Genomic DNA, 18,757 nt, shown 5'->3' on the forward strand with positions numbered 1-18,757 from the left:
GAGTCACACAGTTTTTTATCTTGCAGCTGGAAATTCCCCCAGCCCAGCACTTGTAACAGTTTCAAAAGCTTCCTCTAGGGGGAAACAGTTTCTATTTATATTAATCCGTAATGTCCCCTTTTAAACACAGTTCAAACAATGAAGTTAGTTTCAATTTTCAGTTACTTTTACTCCTTTTTAAGAGCAGACAGAGACAGTGGAAACAATGTATTTCTCTTATTTAGCTAGCTGTCAATGAACATTCTAATCACTGTCAATGAACGTCAGTCCTGCTACCAGCCCGTTTCCAGGGTCGGAGCAGTGGTATTTTAACTCTCTTCGCTCTCTCCTGCAGACATGCTCCGTCCAAAACTCCCTCCCCCCTTCTCCGGCCTCCAAGGGGGGTTTAATGTTTCTTACCAATGGAAATTTAGTCCTTTACGATAGGCTTTCAAAGACTTCAGCTTGCAGCCTCGTTGCTTCAGTCTAGTTACAAAAGGGGAAGGCGGACTTCCTGTGTTGAACCTCCCCGTTTCGATACCAAATTAGACGTTTAAAAATTCAATTCTCCTGCTTCAGCTCTACTCATGGGTAGTTGCTTTAAAGTCAAATTGTCCACAAGAAAAAAGTCAGCGCTCTCCGGCAACAGCATAGCGGCTTCGCTCCGTGGAAGAAGCAGTCGATTCGAAGCACCGTGCCGCTCACCCCACGTCGCTCCGGATACCTGAAACCGGGTTTCCCCGCGGGTAGGGGAGGTGCAAAGGATGCCCGCCGAATCCCATGTTCACAGGCTTCACCCGCCTGTGATTTTTAATGGGTCTCCAGATTCCCAGTCAGAAGGGGCTGCGGCGGCAGCGCAGGTCTTCGAGGCTTTGACAGCCAGAAGGGGCAGCGGCAGCAGTGCAGGCCGTCGAGGCTTTGACAGCCAGAAGGGGCAGCGGCAGCAGCGCAGGTTGTCGACCCTTTGACAGCCAGAAGAGGCATAGGCAGCAGCACAGTTCATTAAGGCTTTGACAGCCAGAAGAGGCAGTGGCAGCAGTGCAGGCCGTCGAGGCTTTGACAGCCAGAAGGGGCAGCGGCGGCAGCGCAGGTCGTCAACCCTTTGACAGCCAGAAGAGGCATAGGCAGCAGCACAGTTCATTAAGGCTTTGACAGCCAGAAGAGGCAGAGGCAGCAGCGCATATCGTCGAGGCTTGACAGCCAGAAGGGGCAGCAGCGGCAGCGCAGATCGTCGAGGCTTTGACAGCCAGAAGAGGCAGACAGCAGCGCATATCGTTGAGGCTTTGACAGCCAGAAGAGGCTGTGGCAGCAGCGCAGATCGTTGAGGCTTTGACAGCCAGATGGGGCAGCGGCAGCAGCAAAGGTCATCGAGTCTCTGACTTCCAGAAGAACCAGAGGCAGCAGCACAGGTTGTCGAGGCTTTGACAGCCAGAAGGGGCAGAGGCGGCAGCACAGGTTGTCGAGGCTTTGACAGCCAGAAGGGGCTGCGGCAGCAGTGCAGGTCGTCGAGGCTTTGACAGCCAGAAGAGGCAGACAGCAGCGCATATCGTTGAGGCTTTGACAGCCAGAAGAGGCTGTGGCAGCAGCGCAGATCGTTGAGGCTTTGACAGCCAGAAGCGGCTGCGGCAGCAGCGCAGGTCATTGAGGCTTTGACAACAAGAAAAGGAAGAGGCAGCAGCGCAGGTCATCGAGGCTTTGACAGCCAGAAAAAGAAGAGGCAGCAGCACAGATTGTCTAGGCTTTGACAGCCAGAAGAGGCAGAGGCAGCAGCGCAGATCGTCGAGGCTTTGACAGCCAGAAGCAGCAGAGGTAGCAGCGCAGATCGTCGAGGCTTTGACAGCCAGAAGGGGCAGCGGCAGCAGGTCGTCGAGGCTTTGACAGCCAGAAGCGTTAGCAGCACAGGTTGTCAAGGCTTTGACAGCCAGAAGAGGCAGAGGCAGAAGTGCAGGTCGCTGAGGCTTTGACAGCCAGAATGGGCAGCAGCAGCAGCGCAGGTTGTCGAGTCTTTGACAGCCAGAAGAGGCGGAGGCAGCAGTTCAGCTCATCGAGACTTTGACAGCCAGAAGAGGCAGATACAGCAGCGATGATCGTTGAGGCTTTGACAGCCAGAAGCGACAGAGGCAGATGCACAGGTCGTCGAGTCATTGACAGCCAGAAGGGGCAGCGGCAGTAGCGCAGGTCATCGAGGCCTTGACAGCCAGAAGCATCAGTGTCAGCAGTGCAGGTCGTCAAGGCTTTGACAGCCAGAAGAGGCGGAGGCAGCAGCGCAGGTTGTCGAGTCTTTGACAGCCAGAAGAGGCGGAGGCAGCAGTTCAGCTCATCGAGACTTTGACAGCCAGAAGAGGCAGAGGCAGCAGCGCTGATTGTTGAGACTTTGACAGCCAGAAGGGGCAGCGGCAGCAGAGCAGGTTGTCGAGACTTTGACAGCCAGAAAAGGAAGAGGCAGCAGCACAGTTCGTCGAGGCTTTGACAGCCGGAAGAGGCCGAGGCAGCAGCGCATATCGTTGAGGCTTTGACAGCCAGAAGAGGCTTTGGAGCAGCGCAGATCGTTGAGGCTTTGACAGCCAGAAGGGGCTGCGGCAGCAGCGCAGGTCTTCGAGGCTTTGACAAGAAGAAAAGGAAGAGGCAGCAGCGCAGGTCGTCGAGGCTTTGACAGCCAGAAAAGGAAGAGGCAGCAGTGCAGGTCGTCGAGGCTTTGACAGCCAGAAGAGGCAGAGGCAGCAGCACAGATTGTCGAGGCTTTGACAGCCAGAAGAGGCAGAGGCAGCAGCGCAGATCGTCGAGCCTTTGACAGCCAGAAGAGGCAGAGGCAGCAGCGCAGATCGTTGAGGCTTTGACAGCCAGAAGCGTCAGCAGCGCAGGTTGTCAAGGCTTTGACAGCCAGAAGAGGCGGAGGCAGCAGTTCAGCTCATCGAGACTTTGACAGCCAGAAGAGGCATATACAGCAGCGATGATCGTTGAGGCTTTGACAGCCAGAAGCGACAGAGGCAGATGCACAGGTCGTCGAGTCTTTGACAGCCAGAAGGGGCAGCGGCAGTAGCGCAGGTCATCGAGGCCTTGACAGCCAGAAGCATCAGTGTCAGCAGCGCAGGTCGTCAAGGCTTTGACAGCCAGAAGAGGCGGAGGCAGCAGCGCAGGTTGTCGAGGCTTTGACAGCCAGAAGAGGCGGAGGCAGCAGTTCAGCTCATCGAGACTTTGACAGCCAGAAGAGGCAGAGGCAGCAGCGCTGATTGTTGAGACTTTGACAGCCAGAAGGGGCAGCGGCAGCAGAGCAGGTTGTCGAGACTTTGACAGCCAGAAAAGGAAGAGGCAGCAGCACAGTTCGTCGAGGCTTTGACAGCCGGAAGAGGCCGAGGCAGCAGCGCATATCGTTGAGGCTTTGACAGCCAGAAGAGGCTTTGGAGCAGCGCAGATCGTTGAGGCTTTGACAGCCAGAAGGGGCTGCGGCAGCAGCGCAGGTCTTCGAGGCTTTGACAAGAAGAAAAGGAAGAGGCAGCAGCGCAGGTCGTCGAGGCTTTGACAGCCAGAAAAGGAAGAGGCAGCAGTGCAGGTCGTCGAGGCTTTGACAGCCAGAAGAGGCAGAGGCAGCAGCACAGATTGTCGAGGCTTTGACAGCCAGAAGAGGCAGAGGCAGCAGCGCAGATCGTCGAGCCTTTGACAGCCAGAAGAGGCAGAGGCAGCAGCGCAGATCGTTGAGGCTTTGACAGCCAGAAGTGTCAGCAGCGCAGGTTGTCAAGGCTTTGACAGCCAGAGGAGGCGGAGGCAGCAGTGCAGGTCATCGAGGCTTTGACAGCCAGAAGAGGCAGAGGCAGCAGCGTAGATCGTTGAGGCATTGACAGCCAGAAGGGGCAGCGGCAGCAGCACAGGTCGTCAAGGCGTTGACAGCCAGGAGAGTCAGAGGCAGCAGAACAGGTCGTCGAGGCTTTAACAGCCAGAAGGGGCAGCGGCACCAGCGCAGGTCATCGAGGCCTTGACAGCCAGAAGCATCAGTGTCAGCAGCGCAGGTCGTCAAGGCTTTGAAAGCCAGAAGAGGCGGAGGCAGCAGTGCAGGTTGTCGAGGCTTTGACACCCAGAAGAGGCAGAGGCAGCAGTGCAGGTCATCGAGGCTTTGACAGCCAGAAGAGGCAGAGGCAGCAGCACAGGTCGTCGAGGCTTTAACAGCCAGAAGAGGCATAGGCAGCAGCACAGTTCATTAAGGATTTGACAGCCAGAAGAGGCAGCGGCAGCAGCGCATATCGTTGAGGCTTTAACAGCCAGAAGGGGCAGCGGAAGAAACGCAGGACATCGAGGCTTTGACAGCCAGAAGAGGCAGAGGCAGCAGCGCATATCGTCGAGGCTTGACAGCCAGAAGGGGCAGCAGCGGCAGCACAGATCGTTGAGGCTTTGACAGCCAGAAGAGGCAGAGGCAGCAGTGCAGGTCATCAAGGCCATGACAGCCAGAAAAGGAAGAGGCAGCAGCACAGGTTGTCGAGGCTTTGACAGCCAGAAGAGGCAGAGGCAGCAGTGCAGATCGTTGAGGCTTTGACAGGCAGAAGGGGCAGTGGCAGCAGCGCAGGAAGTTGAGGCTTTGACAGCCAGAAGGGGCAGCGGCAGTAGCGCAGATCGTTGAGGCTTTGAAAGCCAGAAGGGGCAGCGGCAGCAGCACGGGACGTCAAGGCTTTGACAGCCAGAAGAGGCAGAGGCAGCAGCGCAGATCGTTGAGGCTTTGACAGCCAGAGGCGTCAGCAGCGCAGGTTGTCAAGGCTTTGACAGCCAGAGGAGGCGGAGGCAGCAGTGCAGGTCATCGAGGCTTTGACAGCCAGAAGAGGCAGAGGCAGCAGCGTAGATCGTTGAGGCATTGACAGCCAGAAGGGGCAGCGGCAGGAGCACAGGTCGTCAAGGCGTTGACAGCCAGGAGAGTCAGAGGCAGCAGAACAGGTCGTCGAGGCTTTAACAGCCAGAAGGGGCAGCGGCACCAGCGCAGGTCGTCGAGGCCTTGACAGCCAGAAGAGGCTGTGGCAGCAGTGCAGATCGTTGAGGCTTTGACAGCCAGAAGGGGCTGCGGTAGCAGCGCAGGTCATCGAGGCTTTGACAACAAGAAAAGGAAGAAGCAGCAGCGCAGGTCATCAAGGCCATGACAGCCAGAAAAGGAAGAGGCAGCAGCACAGGTTGTCGAGGCTTTGAGAGCCAGAAGAGGCAGAGGCAGCAGTGCAGATCGTCGAGGCTTTGACAGGCAGAAGGGGCAGTGGCAGCAGCGCAGGAAGTTGAGGCTTTGACAGCCAGAAGGGGCAGCGGCAGTAGCGCAGATCGTTGAGGCTTTGAAAGCCAGAAGGGGCAGCGGCAGCAGCACGGGACGTCAAGGCTTTGACAGCCAGAAGAGGCAGAGACAGCAGCGCATAACGTTGAGGCTTTGACAGCCAGAAGAGGCTGTGGCAGCAGTGCAGATCGTTGAGGCTTTGACAGCCAGAAGGGGCTGCGGTAGCAGCGCAGGTCATCGAGGCTTTGACAACAAGAAAAGGAAGAGGCAGCAGCGCAGGTCGTCGAGGCTTTGACAGCCAGAAGTGGCAGAGGTAGCAGCGCATAACGTTGAGGCTTTGACAGCGAGAAGAGGCTGTGGCAGCAGTGCAGATCGTTGAGGCTTTGACAGCCAGAAGGGGCTGCGGTAGCAGCGCAGGTCATCGAGGCTTTGACAACAAGAAAAGGAAGAGGCAGCAGCAGCAGGTCGTCAAGGCTTTGACAGCCAGAAGCGTCAGCAGCGCAGGTTGTCAAGGCTTCGACAGCCAGAAGAGGCGGAGGCAGCAGTGCAGGTCATCGAGGCTTTGACAGCCAGAAGGGGCTGTGGCAGAAGAGCAGGTCGTTGAGGCTTTGACAGCCAGAGAGGGCAGCGGCAGCAGCAAAGGTCATCGAGTCTCTGACTTCCAGAAGAACCAGAGGCAGCAGCACAGGTTGTCGAGGCTTTGACAGCCAGAAGGGGCAGAGGCGGCAGCACAGGTTGTCGAGGCTTTGACAGCCAGAAGGGGCTGCGGTAGCAGCGCAGGTCATCGAGGCTTTGACAACAAGAAAAGGAAGAGGCAGCAGCAGCAGGTCGTCAAGGCTTTGACAGCCAGAAGCGTCAGCAGCGCAGGTTGTCAAGGCTTCGACAGCCAGAAGAGGCGGAGGCAGCAGTGCAGGTCATCGAGGCTTTGACAGCCAGAAGGGGCTGTGGCAGAAGAGCAGGTCGTTGAGGCTTTGACAGCCAGACAGGGCAGCGGCAGCAGCAAAGGTCATCGAGTCTCTGACTTCCAGAAGAACCAGAGGCAGCAGCACAGGTTGTCGAGGCTTTGACAGCCAGAAGGGGCAGAGGCGGCAGCACAGGTTGTCGAGGCTTTGACAGCCAGAAGGGGCTGCGGCAGCAGTGCAGGTTGTCGAGGCTTTGACAGCCAGAAGAGGCAGACAGCAGCGCATATCGTTGAGGCTTTGACAGCCAGAAGAGGCTGTGGCAGCAGCACGGGACGTCAAGGCTTTGACAGCCAGAAGAGGCAGAGACAGCAGCGCATAACGTTGAGGCTTTGACAGCCAGAAGAGGCTGTGGCAGCAGTGCAGATCGTTGAGGCTTTGACAGCCAGAAGGGGCTGCGGTAGCAGCGCAGGTCATCGAGGCTTTGACAACAAGAAAAGGAAGAAGCAGCAGCGCAGGTCATCAAGGCCATGACAGCCAGAAAAGGAAGAGGCAGCAGCACAGGTTGTCGAGGCTTTGACAGCCAGAAGAGGCAGAGGCAGCAGTGCAGATCGTCGAGGCTTTGACAGGCAGAAGGGGCAGTGGCAGCAGCGCAGGAAGTTGAGGCTTTGACAGCCAGAAGAGGCAGAGACAGCAGCGCATAACGTTGAGGCTTTGACAGCCAGAAGAGGCTGTGGCAGCAGTGCAGATCGTTGAGGCTTTGACAGCCAGAAGGGGCTGCGGTAGCAGCGCAGGTCATCGAGGCTTTGACAACAAGAAAAGGAAGAGGCAGCAGCGCAGGTCGTCGAGGCTTTGACAGCCAGAAGTGGCAGAGGTAGCAGGGCAGATCGATGAGGCTTTGACAGCCAGAAAGGGCAGCAGCAGCAGGTCGTCAAGGCTTTGACAGCCAGAAGCGTCAGCAGCGCAGGTTGTCAAGGCTTCGACAGCCAGAAGAGGCGGAGGCAGCAGTGCAGGTCATCGAGGCTTTGACAGCCAGAAGGGGCTGTGGCAGAAGAGCAGGTCGTTGAGGCTTTGACAGCCAGACAGGGCAGCGGCAGCAGCAAAGGTCATCGAGTCTCTGACTTCCAAAAGAACCAGAGGCAGCAGCACAGGTTGTCGAGGCTTTGACAGCCAGAAGGGGCAGAGGCGGCAGCACAGGTTGTCGAGGCTTTGACAGCCAGAAGGGGCTGCGGCAGCAGTGCAGGTCGTCGAGGCTTTGACAGCCAGAAGAGGCAGACAGCAGCGCATATCGTTGAGGCTTTGACAGCCAGAAGAGGCTGTGGCAGCAGCGCAGATCGTTGAGGCTTTGACAGCCAGAAGCGGCTGCAGCAGCAGCGCAGGTCATTGAGGCTTTGACAACAAGAAAAGGAAGAGGCAGCAGCGCAGGTCATCGAGGCTTTGACAGCCAGAAAAAGAAGAGGCAGCAGTTCAGGACCTTGAGGCTTTGACAGCCAGAAGAGGCAGAGGCAGCAGCGCAGATCGTCGAGGCTTTGACAGCCAGAAGCAGCAGAGGTAGCAGCGCAGATCGTCGAGGCTTTGACAGCCAGAAGGGGCAGCGGCAGCAGGTCGTCGAGGATTTGACAGCCAGAAGCGTTAGCAGCGCAGGTCATCAAGGCTTTGTCAGCCAGAAAAAGAAGAGGCAGCAGTGCAGGACCTTGAGGCTTTGACAGCCAGAAGAGGCAGAGGCAGCAGCGCATATCGTTAAGGCTTTGACAGCCAGGAGGGTCTGTGGCAGCAGCGCAGATCGTTGAGGCTTTGACAGCCAGAAAAGGAATAGGCAGCAGTGCAGGTCGTCGAGGCTTTGACAGCCAGAAGAGGCAGAGGCAGCAGCGATGATGGTTGAGGCTTTGACAGCCAGAAGCGACAGAGGCAGCAGCACAGGTCGTCGAGTCTTTGACAGCCAGAAGGGGCAGCGGCAGCAGCGGAGGTCGTCGAGGTCTTGACAGCCAGAAGCATCAGTGTCAGCAGCGCAGGTCGTCAAGGCTTTGACAGCCAGAACAGGCAAAGGCAGCAGCAAATGTCATTGAAGCTTTGATATCCAGAAGGGGCTGCGGCAGCAGAGCAGGTCGTTGAGGCTTTGACAGCCAGACGGGGCAGCGGCAGCAGCAAAGGTCATCGAATCTCTGACTTCCAGAAGAAGCAGAGGCAGCAGCACAGGTTGTCGAGGCTTTGACAGCCAGAAGGGGCAGAGGCGGCAGCACAGGTTGTCGAGGCTTTGACAACAAGAAGGGGCTGCGGCAGCAGTGCAGGTCGTCGAGGCTTTGACAGCCAGAATAGGCGGAGGCAGCAGCGCAGGTCGCTGAGGCTTTGACAGCCAGAATGGGCAGCAGCAGCAGCGCAGGTTGTCGAGTCTTTGACAGCCAGAAGAGGCGGAGGCAGCAGTTCAGCTCATCGAGACTTTGACAGCCAGAAGAGGCAGAGGCAGCAGCGCATATCGTTGAGGCATTGACAGCCAGAAGGGGCAGCGGCAGCAGAGCAGGTTGTCGAGACTTTGACAGCCAGAAAAGGAAGAGGCAGCAGCACAGGTCGTCGAGGCTTTGACAGCCAGAAGAGGCAGAGGCAGCAGCGCATATCGTTGAGGCTTTGACAGCCAGAAGAGGCTGTGGCAGCAGCGCAGATCGTTGAGGCTTTGGCAGCCAGAAGGGGCTGCGGCAGCAGCCCAGGTCTTCGAGGCTTTGACAACAAGAAAAGGAAGAGGCAGCAGCGCAGGTCGTCGAGGCTTTGACAGCCAGAAAAGAAAGAGGCAGCAGTGCAGGTCGTCCAGGCTTTGACAGCCAGAAGAGGCAGAGGCAGCAGCACAGATTGTCGAGGCTTTGACAGCCAGAAGAGGCAGAGGCAGCAGCGCAGATCGTTGAGGCTTTGACAGCCAGAAGCGTCAGCAGCGCAGGTTGTCAAGGCTTTGACAGCCAGAGGAGGCGGAGGCAGCAGTGCAGGTCATCGAGGCTTTGACAGCCAGAAGAGGCAGAGGCAGCAGCGTAGATCGTTGAGGCATTGACAGCCAGAAGGGGCAGCGGCAGCAACACAGGTCGTCAAGGCGTTGACAGCCAGGAGAGGCAGAGGCAGCAGCACAGGTCGTCGAGGCTTTAACAGCCAGAAGGGGCAGCGGCACCAGCGCAGGTCGTCGAGGCCTTGACAGCCAGAAGCATCAGTGTCAGCAGCGCAGGTCGTCAAGGCTTTGACAGCCAGAAGAAGCGGAGGCAGCAGTGCAGGTTGTCGAGGCTTTGACACCCAGAAGAGGCAGAGGCAGCAGTGCAGGTCATCAAGGCTTTGACAGCCAGAAGAGGCAGAGGCAGCAGCACAGGTCGTCGAGGCTTTAACAGCCAGAAGGGGCAGCGGCAGCAGCGGAGGTCGTCGAGGTCTTGACAGCCAGAAGCATCAGTGTCAGCAGCGCAGGTCGTCAAGGCTTTGACAGCCAGAACAGGCAAAGGCAGCAGCAAATGTCATTGAAGCTTTGATATCCAGAAGGGGCTGCGGCAGCAGAGCAGGTCGTTGAGGCTTTGACAGCCAGACGGGGCAGCGGCAGCAGCAAAGGTCATCGAATCTCTGACTTCCAGAAGAAGCAGAGGCAGCAGTGCAGGTTGTCGAGGCTTTGACAGCCAGAAGAGGCAGAGGCAGCAGCACCAATCGTCGAGGCTTTGACAGCTAGCAGCGGCAGCGGCAGCAGGTCGTCGAGGCTTTTACAGCCAGAAGCGTCAGCAGCGCAGGTTGTCAAGGCTTTGACAGCCAGATGAGGCAGAGGCAGCAGCGCAGATTGTTGAGGCTTTGACAGCCAGAAGGGGCAGCGGCAGCAGCACAGGTCGTCAAGGCTTTGACCGTCAGAATGTGCTGCAGCAGCAGCGCAGATCGTCGAGGCTTTGACAGCCAGAAGGGGCAGCGGCAGCAGCACAGGTCATCGGGGCTTTGACAGCCAGAAAAGGAAGAGGCAGCAGCGCAGATCGTTGAGGCTTTGACAGCCAGAAGGGACAGCGGCTATTGCGCAGGTCGTCGAGTCTTTGACAGCCAGAAACGGAAGAGGCAGCAGTGCAGGTCGTCGAGGCTTTGACAGCCAGAAGATGCAGAGGCAGCAGCGCAGATTTTCGAGGCTTTGACAGCCAGAAGGGGCTGCGGCAGCAGCTCAGATCTTCGAGGCTTTGACAGCCAGAAAAGGAAGAGGCAGCAGCGCAGGTCGTCGAGGCTTTGACAGCCAGACAGGGCAGCGGCAGCAGCGCAGGTCATCGAGGCTTTGCCCGTCAGAATGTGCTGCAGCAGCAGCGCAGGTCGTTGAGGATTTGACAGCCAGACAGGGCAGCGGCAGCAGCAGCAGCACAAGTGGTCTCACTGGCAGAGCCTAAGTGACACCAGATAAAGTTGAGCAATGGACTCAATCCTGATATTCACCTGAGATGGTGGTGCTTTGTTTTGACCCCCAGGCTTGTTGTGACCCATGGAAGGTATAGAGCTGCTGCCCCCCCCCCCCTTATCAGACAACAAATATCATGTATTTCATAAGCATATATTTTCATGGTTTTACAGTTTTAGTGTGAGCTCAGTTTCTAAAAAGCACCTCTTGAACGGGTTATTTTGGGATTGATTCAGGTTGGCCCCCAAAGCAGCTCACTTCAAATCAATGGTCTCCAGCAAGAAGCACCCACCACGCATGACCCCTCCTGCCCCTTCTCATCCCAACGTGGCTGCAGCAGAAGCTAGGCTGGTGCTTCCATTTGGAACTATGGAGTTCTCTGCTGGTTTCTGGTGGGCCTGGACCCCGCCTTCCAACCTCTAGGGCTGGGCATGGCCCTCCCAATCTAACTCACCTCTGCTCTCACAGTCAGGTACATTTTGGTTGGAAAGGGAAGGAAAGAGTATGAGCTGGTTGGAATCATGCTGAACCAAACACATCCTAAGCTGGGTCTGAACTGCAGGAGGGTTTGGACTTGGCTCATAAAGAGCATGAGATGACGCTTGAAACTGGAGAAATCTCTTCAGTTCAAAGACTTAGTGGCCTCAATAAATATATGAAAAAAGCTTATTTGGACGAGCAAAGAATTATTGTTGTTGTTGTTGTTGTTGTTGTTGTTGTTGTTATTATGTCTCCCCACCCCGATACATAGCGGAACAAAGAGAAAAAAAGATATATAATAAACCAGCAGACATACAAAAATCAATCTTTAAAGCAGGCAAAAATAAATACATATGAACTTATACCAGCTTTAAGGTGTTTCCAATAGTACATATAAAAATGTAATTTTAAGAAAAATCTTAGCCTTCCAAAGGTGAAGACTTGCTCATCCATTAACGGAATACCTGTATGATTGCTGCCTGCAGTAACTTGCGCGCTAGGTCACGGAAGTGTCTGTATCAGAGTCGGACATCCCCTAAGTTGGAGCAAAGCCACTGTAAGTGCATCTTTTATTATGTATACATTCATCTTCTATCAAAAAAACACTGTCCATATATATTAGACATGATAGCAGTGAATGCAGTTGAAGTTGTACAATTAAATAAAAAATGTGTAAATACTAAAGAACATTTGACAGTTAAATTGTGAGGAATAAAGAAACCATTAGAAACATTAGAACAGGCATTCCCTGTTTCCAGTTCCTACCTCCAAGTAAAACGCCATGCCAATGGCTTTCTTCTTGTTGTTCGGACAGCACATATATTTCCGTGCCAATCGGGCAATCCTATTATACTGTTCTGTTGAGGAGGTGAACAAAGTCCTGAAACATAAGAGTAAGAGACAAAGAATTCACAAGTCTGAAGCTGGCAGGAAGAACCACCCAGCGTTCCTGCACAACAACAACCACCACCAGGTTACTTGAACGCTGAGCAGAGCCTCCCGCCTGCATTCGCTCCCTAAGATGCACACACATTTCCCCTTACTTTTTAGGAGGGGGAAAGTGTGTCTTATAGAGTGAACAATATGGTACATTTTCTGAAATAAATAAGAAGTTTATCCCCATTTCCCCAGAAAGCAGGCCTTGCTCTTCATGCCTCACCTGCCAGTCCTTTTCACCTTCTTACCTTGCCAGAAGACGAATGCCTTTGAAAAAGCTTTCTGGACTTGACAGCATATCCCAGCAGCTTTGCAACCCCAAAACCTCAAATTCGTCAAGGTATTCAACACGCCCAATCAGTTGTTTCAGGGCCTGCACAGCGGTCCTGAGTCAAGTGAAGGAATTAAGAATATTATATTTTAAAAATTTGTATACTGCCCTTCACCCGTAGATCTCCGGGCAGTTCACAACATAAAAATGCAAGTTAAAAAGCACAAAATACAGAATAAAAACAAGAACCAAAGCAAACCAATAACTCCTCTCCCTCTAACAAACACAGTTGAAAGGGCATAGGAGGTTAATCAGCCAATGGCCTGATTGAAGAGGACCATTTTTGCCTGGCATCTAAAGGCACCAGGCAAGCCTCCCTGGGGAGAGCAACCCACTAATGGGGAGCCACCACAGAAAAGGCCCCTTCTTGTGTGGAGGAGGCATGTGAAGAGGGGCTTCCGATGATGAGCGCAAGGTCTGGGTAGGTTCATCTGGGGAGTTTTAGGTCCTTGACATCTTGCAGTCCAACCCCAACCATCACCCCCTGCAGCCTCCCCCATGTTTCCAGCACAAGCGGCAACCTTTCGGCTGTGATGGAGACTTAAGGTTTCATGACACGTGAGTCCCACCACACCCAAATCAGCCCATCGTGCGGGAGAGTCTCCAACATCCTCTCCCATCCTAGTGTCCTTCAGATGTTTTGGGCTACAATAACTCCCATCTTCAGCCCCGTTGTGCTGGCTGGGGCTGGTGGGAGTTGTGGTCCAAAGTGACTGAAGAGCACAGGGGTTGGGGAAGCCTGGGTCTCCTAGCTATCTAACCTAAGCAGAACCTCCATGTCCAAATGAAGCCTATCTCTTGGGGGAGAGCTGAGCCATCACCACTATGGGTCAGAGAGAGAAGGGAGGCCCCCCCCAAATGCATTAGCAGGTCCCTTACATCAGTGGATCGAGATGCGAAGAGGGCTCCGGGATTAGACTTGCCACCCTCGAACCTCTTCTTCTCGCCTCATGGACAAAACAGATCTGAGTGCTAAGTGCAAACAGCAGGTGGTGGAACATGCTCTTCAGGATACCTGCAGCCTCAGGGAACGACAGGATATGACACAGAGCGTTGGTAGCCTGGAGGGACAAGGACAGGAGAACGGCATTCAGCAGAGGTCATCGTCAGATCAAGATCTCAGACTCAGACGCGACTCAGAGCCCCGGTCCATTTCCCTCAGTGTTGTCTACACTGACTAGCAGTGGCTGTCCAGGGTTTCAGGCAAGGAACTCCCCGACATGGAGATGCTGGGGCCCTTCTGCATACAAAGCAGGTGCTCACAGGATGGACCACTTATTAAGATGCACCCCCCTCCCAGCAAGAAGCCCCCAGCCCCATCCAGCTCCCATTCAAAACAATCCAGGAGAGAGAAACTGAGTGGTTTCGTACCGCCATTGGCATTTGAGAAGTGCTGCGTCGCCTGGAAGTGACTTCCGCTTTGGGGTCTTCATCCTGCAGCCTTTTCAGGAGAGGTCTCAGCAGCTTGACGCTGGAATACTGATCAGCGACCAAGGCCTTCCAGATCACCGTGGCACTTCTGCAATTTTTCAAAACAGAATTTTTCCCTTTTCCTTTTCTTAAAAAAAGTCAGGCCTTTGATATTTTCTTTATATTGCACATACATTAGCAAAGAAAGAAACCACAACTCGGAGCACAATTTTTTGCAAGTACGAAATTCAATATAAATAAATATAAATTAAGAAACCCCTTAAATCTACCCCTCCCCATTTTCACATCACAAAAACTTACTCATCACACTCCATCGAACAGTCCAACAGGCTGTCTACGACCGGCTGCATGCGCTTGGTGGCTAGGCTGACAAGAGCCGAAAGTGTCACTTCCTTAGTGCGGGTGTCGGGGATCTGGTGGAGACGGTTGTAAATCTCCTTCACAACCATAGGCAGCTGGAAGAAGATAAAAGAAGACCAGGATGAGAAAGTGTGGTGAACCTGTTTCTATTTTGCTTAATGTATGTAGGGTTTGGTGTCAGCGTTACTCGTGCCGGTTCTCTGCCGTTCACTTGTGTTCCTTTGGTGGTGAGAGAGGTTGGGGTGGCCTAGGGTGTGGTTGTTTGTTTGTGATTGGCTGTGGTGATCTTTGTTTTGAATCAATTCCAGTACCCTTTTGGTACTAGATTCTGGCTCCTGCAAAGTCAATACTAAATCGTCAGCAAATGCTTTCAGTTTGTACTGTTTAGCACCCACTTGTATGCCTTTAACCAATTGGTCCTTTCTGATCATATTTAACAAAACCTCCAGGACCGATATAAAAAGCAATGGAGAGATTGGGCAACCTTGTCGTGTTCCTTTCTCAATCTTAAACTCTTCTGTCACTGCATTGTTCACAATTAATTTTGCCTTTTGTTCTGAATAAATTGCACCTATACCATTTTCAAAACCTTGACCTACCCCCATCCCCTGTAGATTCTTCTTCATAAAACTCCAAGAAATGTTGTCAAAGGCCTTCTCTGCATCCACAAAAATCAAAACTGCCTTAGTATTGATATTCACTTGTAATTTTTCTAGAATATAAATTATATTCCTCGTATTATCAGACAAATGTCTGCCCGGGAGAAAGCCCGCTTGGTCTTTATGAATTTCTTCTACTAACACCCTTTTTAATCTTTTAGCCAAAATATCTGCAAAAATTTTGTAATCTTCCATTCTATTTCCTGGTTCATCAATTTCATATATTGTACTTGATATAACTTTATCTCTTTCAGGATCTCCTGTGATTTTGGTTTTGCTCTCAGCTTCTTCTCTCCTTCCTTTATTTTTTCCAAGATTTTATCCTTTTTTTCATTTTGGGTTCTCTTCTTGTTGACGACTCTTAACGACTGCAATAGGTCTTACAGGAAAAAGCAGGAAAGAGACTGGAAAGAGAAGCTGCTGAATTGCAACTTATTACCAAACTTAAAACCATGGAGAGACCTGGTCTGAACAAAGACATTGGATTCTTATCTCATTATACATGACAAAGCCACTTTTCACCTTCTCACCCCTTGCTTTTTCCTGTAAGACCTATTGCAGTCGTTAAGAGTCGTCAACAGGCTCATCACAGCTATCTGCCAATCACCCATTCCCACCACCCTTCTGAGTAATACCCATCCCCACCTTCTCACTATATAAAAGGGTCTGGTGACTTCTGTTTCAGTGTATTTGAAGAAGTGTGCATGCACACAAAAGCTCATACCTAGAACTAACTTAGTTGGTCTTTAAGGTGCTACTGGAAGGAATTTTTTGTTTTGACTATGGCAGACCAACACGGCTACCTATCTGTAACTCCCCCACAACAAACACTCTGCGAGGTGAGTGGGGCTGAGAGACTTCAAAGAAGTGTAACTGGCCCAAGGTCACCCAGCAGCTGCATGTGGAGGAACCCGGTTCCCCAGATTACGAGTCTACCGCTCTTAACCACTACACCACACTGGCTCTTCTTACTTCCCACACAATGCCTTCTTACTTCCCAGAAACAAGCTAATTCTAAGTCCGAAGAGAATGTTTGATTTAGAGGAAACCTGCTCCCCCTGCCTCCGTTTTGAGCCTTACGTCCTCCATTTCCATGCCGCATTCCTCAAGGAAGGACCTCAGGAGCTTTCCTGCAGCCTGAGAGACGGCTCTGTCTTCCACTGTCAGGTTGTCAATCGCCTTCAACACGACTTCGTTGATCTGGCTGGGCGTGAGGTGCTCCCCAAAAGCCTGGCACAAAGAAGAAAGAAGAGGGAGTTTTCTTCTGCTCCACACTCTGACCACGTTTCAGTAGTCCAAGGGTGCCTTCACAAACCAAGTGAAAGACATCTCCACTCTGCCTTGAGAGGGTTGAACTAAGTGACCCCCACGTCCCTTCCAACTCTACAATTTGGTGATTCTATTTATGTGTTTATTTAAGTAGCTGAAAGATTTTACAACAAACCAAACTAAAAGTCAGGTGACGCCTTGCTATTTTCGATCCACATCTTAAATTGGTTATGACATTGGAACATGAAGAGGTTCAATCTAAAATCAGACTAGAAAATTTTAAAAAAAAATCCCTCCAGGAACAGAGAGGGTGAATAATAGTGGCTATCCGTTATATAACCAATGCCTAACAGACTGGGTGGGAACCTGCCGGCTGTGTGTTTAGTTCTTAATATACAACAAAAACACCCACCACAAGGTTGGCATAGTCCACTGGCTTGGCAGTGCCTTGTGAAAGATGCATCGAATGAGTCAACTTTTCCTATTCTTTTTCCGCCCTGAGGAGCCCAAGGTGGCAATGCATGGTTCTCTCTCCTCCCCGTTTTAGTCTCATGAGGTAGGTTAGACTGAGAGACTGTGACTGACTCGTGAGTGGGGATCTGAACCCTAGGTCTCCCAGCACCTGGTAGAATTTCAATAAGTAGAATTCTGCATGCAGTTTAGGCTACCGGGCACTTGTCTTTGAGCAATTTATTCTAATACAATGCATTTCTGAATGTTATTTACACTAATAGCTCACGCATGGATTTTTTTACACACTGTTTGGCATTGCGAAATTCAAGGACATGTGAATTTCAAAGGCGGGTTGTGTTTCAGTTCTCCTGTTGTTTCTGAAAGCCTTGATCTGATAGCTTTGGCTTCCAGTGTGAACTGCTCTGAATCTCTCCCTCATCCCTAGAAGGCGTGGGCTGCCTGAGGGCAGGCTGAAGTTGGTGGGGCAGGGCCCCGTTGGCCCGAGTGAGCAAATCTTTGCTAACTGGGAGTGGCTGCGGTCTTAGCAATAAAGAGTACAAAAGGCCACCCCTACCTTGGCCACTTTTGCGATGTTGTAGTGGAAGAGAGAGGGCCCAGGGATGAAGAAGTCTTCTCGGACCCATCTGACCATGTTGCCTTTCTTATTTTTATTCCTCCTCTTCTCCAGTTCCTTACCTAAGCAGGGTCGGGTTTTGGAATATGCATGCAAAAGAACCCAGCATTAGTGCTCCCTGCTCAAAACCTCCAGTTTTCCCGCTGGGACCAACAAAAACAATTATTGGTTTCACCTCAAAAATTATAATTCGGAATTGGAAAAAAGGTTCAGAAGGGGGCAACCAAAAGGACTGGGGTGCTTGTGGAGCAAATGCTGGTTGCAGCATTTGGGGGGCGGTTCCGTTTAGAAAAACGGCGAGGAAGAGGAGACACAATGTATGGCTTGGAGAAAGTGGAGAGAGAAAGCTTTCTCTCTTGCCCTCATAACATGAGAACAACTGGACCTCCAATGAAACTGAAGTTTCAGGATGGTCCTTCTTCTTGCAATGCACAGCTAAACTCTGGAACTCCCTGCCACAGGAGGCACTGATGGCCACGGACCAAGATGGCTTTCAAAGAAGATGAGGCAAATTCATGGAAGAGAAGGCTACCCATGGCTATTAGCCAGGATGGCTATGCTCTGCCTCCATGGTCAGAGGCAGCAAAGTACAGGAGTAGAAAGAGCTTGAATTCTGCTTGCTGGATTCCCACAAGCATCTGATCAACCCCTGTGGGAACAGGATGCTGGACTGGGCTGGGCCACTGGTCAGGTCCAGAAGGCTTTTCTGATGAACATCAGCAGTGAATTCCTCCCCCAAGACTGCCCTCTCATCTCTGGCCAACGGGGTGTTGGCGTTAGGCCAGTGCTAGCACAATTCTGGCCCTCCTGAACTCCCTGATCAACCCCAGCAGCAGCCAGCATGGGCAACACTCAGGGATGATGGGAGTTGGAGCAGCCTCTGGAGGGCTACAGATCTCCCACCCTGCGGCTTACAAGAAACAAGCCATTTCCCAGCATCCCCCTCACCCATTTTGGCTATCATGATGTAATGGAGATGGTACAAGGCCTCTGCTGACTGCAGGCCAATCTCCTTCACGTTGTCTGCGAGGTGAAGGGACAAGAGCGCCACCAGCTGTCCAAGAAGGGGGAAATCCTGGGATACCTAAGAAGTGGAGAGAGAGAGATGCACAGTCAGCCCTTGTCCCACAGAGCCCAGCAAGAGAAAACCGTCTGGCATGCTTTCAGAAGAAGAAGAAGAAGAGTTTGGATTTGATTTATTTATTTTTTAATGGATTTTTATTAAGATTTTAAAGGTTAGGGAAAAAAAGATAAACAAATATCAATTTAAACAAAACAAAAAAAAAAACCCAGACAATTAAAAAAAACAAATCAAACCTTTACATAACTGTCAGAGCTGCCTCTAGGTCCCAGCTCACAGAGGACCAACGCTAGGCTGATGTTATGTACAAAAGTCTTTATTGAAGTTTAATTTCCATTTCAAAGCCAGGGCGTGCAGCCCTACGTCTAGACTCTAGATCGGCGAAGTCCCGTCTGAGTCTCCGCCCCTTCCACACCAGTTTAAGATCCTAGCACTGCTCCACCTCCTGCGCTGCACTCTTCTCCTCTGGGTCCTCCTGCCCGCTGGGGCATTGCCCTTTCTAGACTCTTCCGACGCTGAGTCGCTTAGCTCCTCCCCCTGCCTCCGGCGTGCTTTAGGACCCGGTTCCCAATCCTCACTCTCTGCTGTCCCGCGCTCCTGTACATTTGAACTTGCTTCTCGCGCCAACCCA

General features: G+C 52.5%; 1 protein-coding gene across 1 annotated transcript; it reads right to left on the reverse strand.

Moving 5' to 3' along the window:
* Positions 1 to 13,571: 13,571 nt before the first annotated feature.
* Positions 13,572 to 17,862, reverse strand: LOC309346394 (maestro heat-like repeat-containing protein family member 7). The gene is made up of 3 exons (XM_081870104.1): positions 16,986 to 17,862; positions 15,770 to 15,919; positions 13,572 to 14,125 (listed from the first exon to the last, which is right to left on the reverse strand). Exons 1-3 carry the CDS (start codon positions 17,061 to 17,063, stop codon positions 13,967 to 13,969), a joined length of 387 nt encoding a protein of 128 aa, XP_081726230.1. The 5' UTR covers positions 17,064 to 17,862; the 3' UTR covers positions 13,572 to 13,966.
* Positions 17,863 to 18,757: the final 895 nt, after the last annotated feature.

This window comes from Podarcis erhardii (assembly GCF_964252035.2).
Source record: "Podarcis erhardii genome assembly, chromosome: 7".
Taxonomy (NCBI): domain Eukaryota; kingdom Metazoa; phylum Chordata; class Lepidosauria; order Squamata; family Lacertidae; genus Podarcis; species Podarcis erhardii.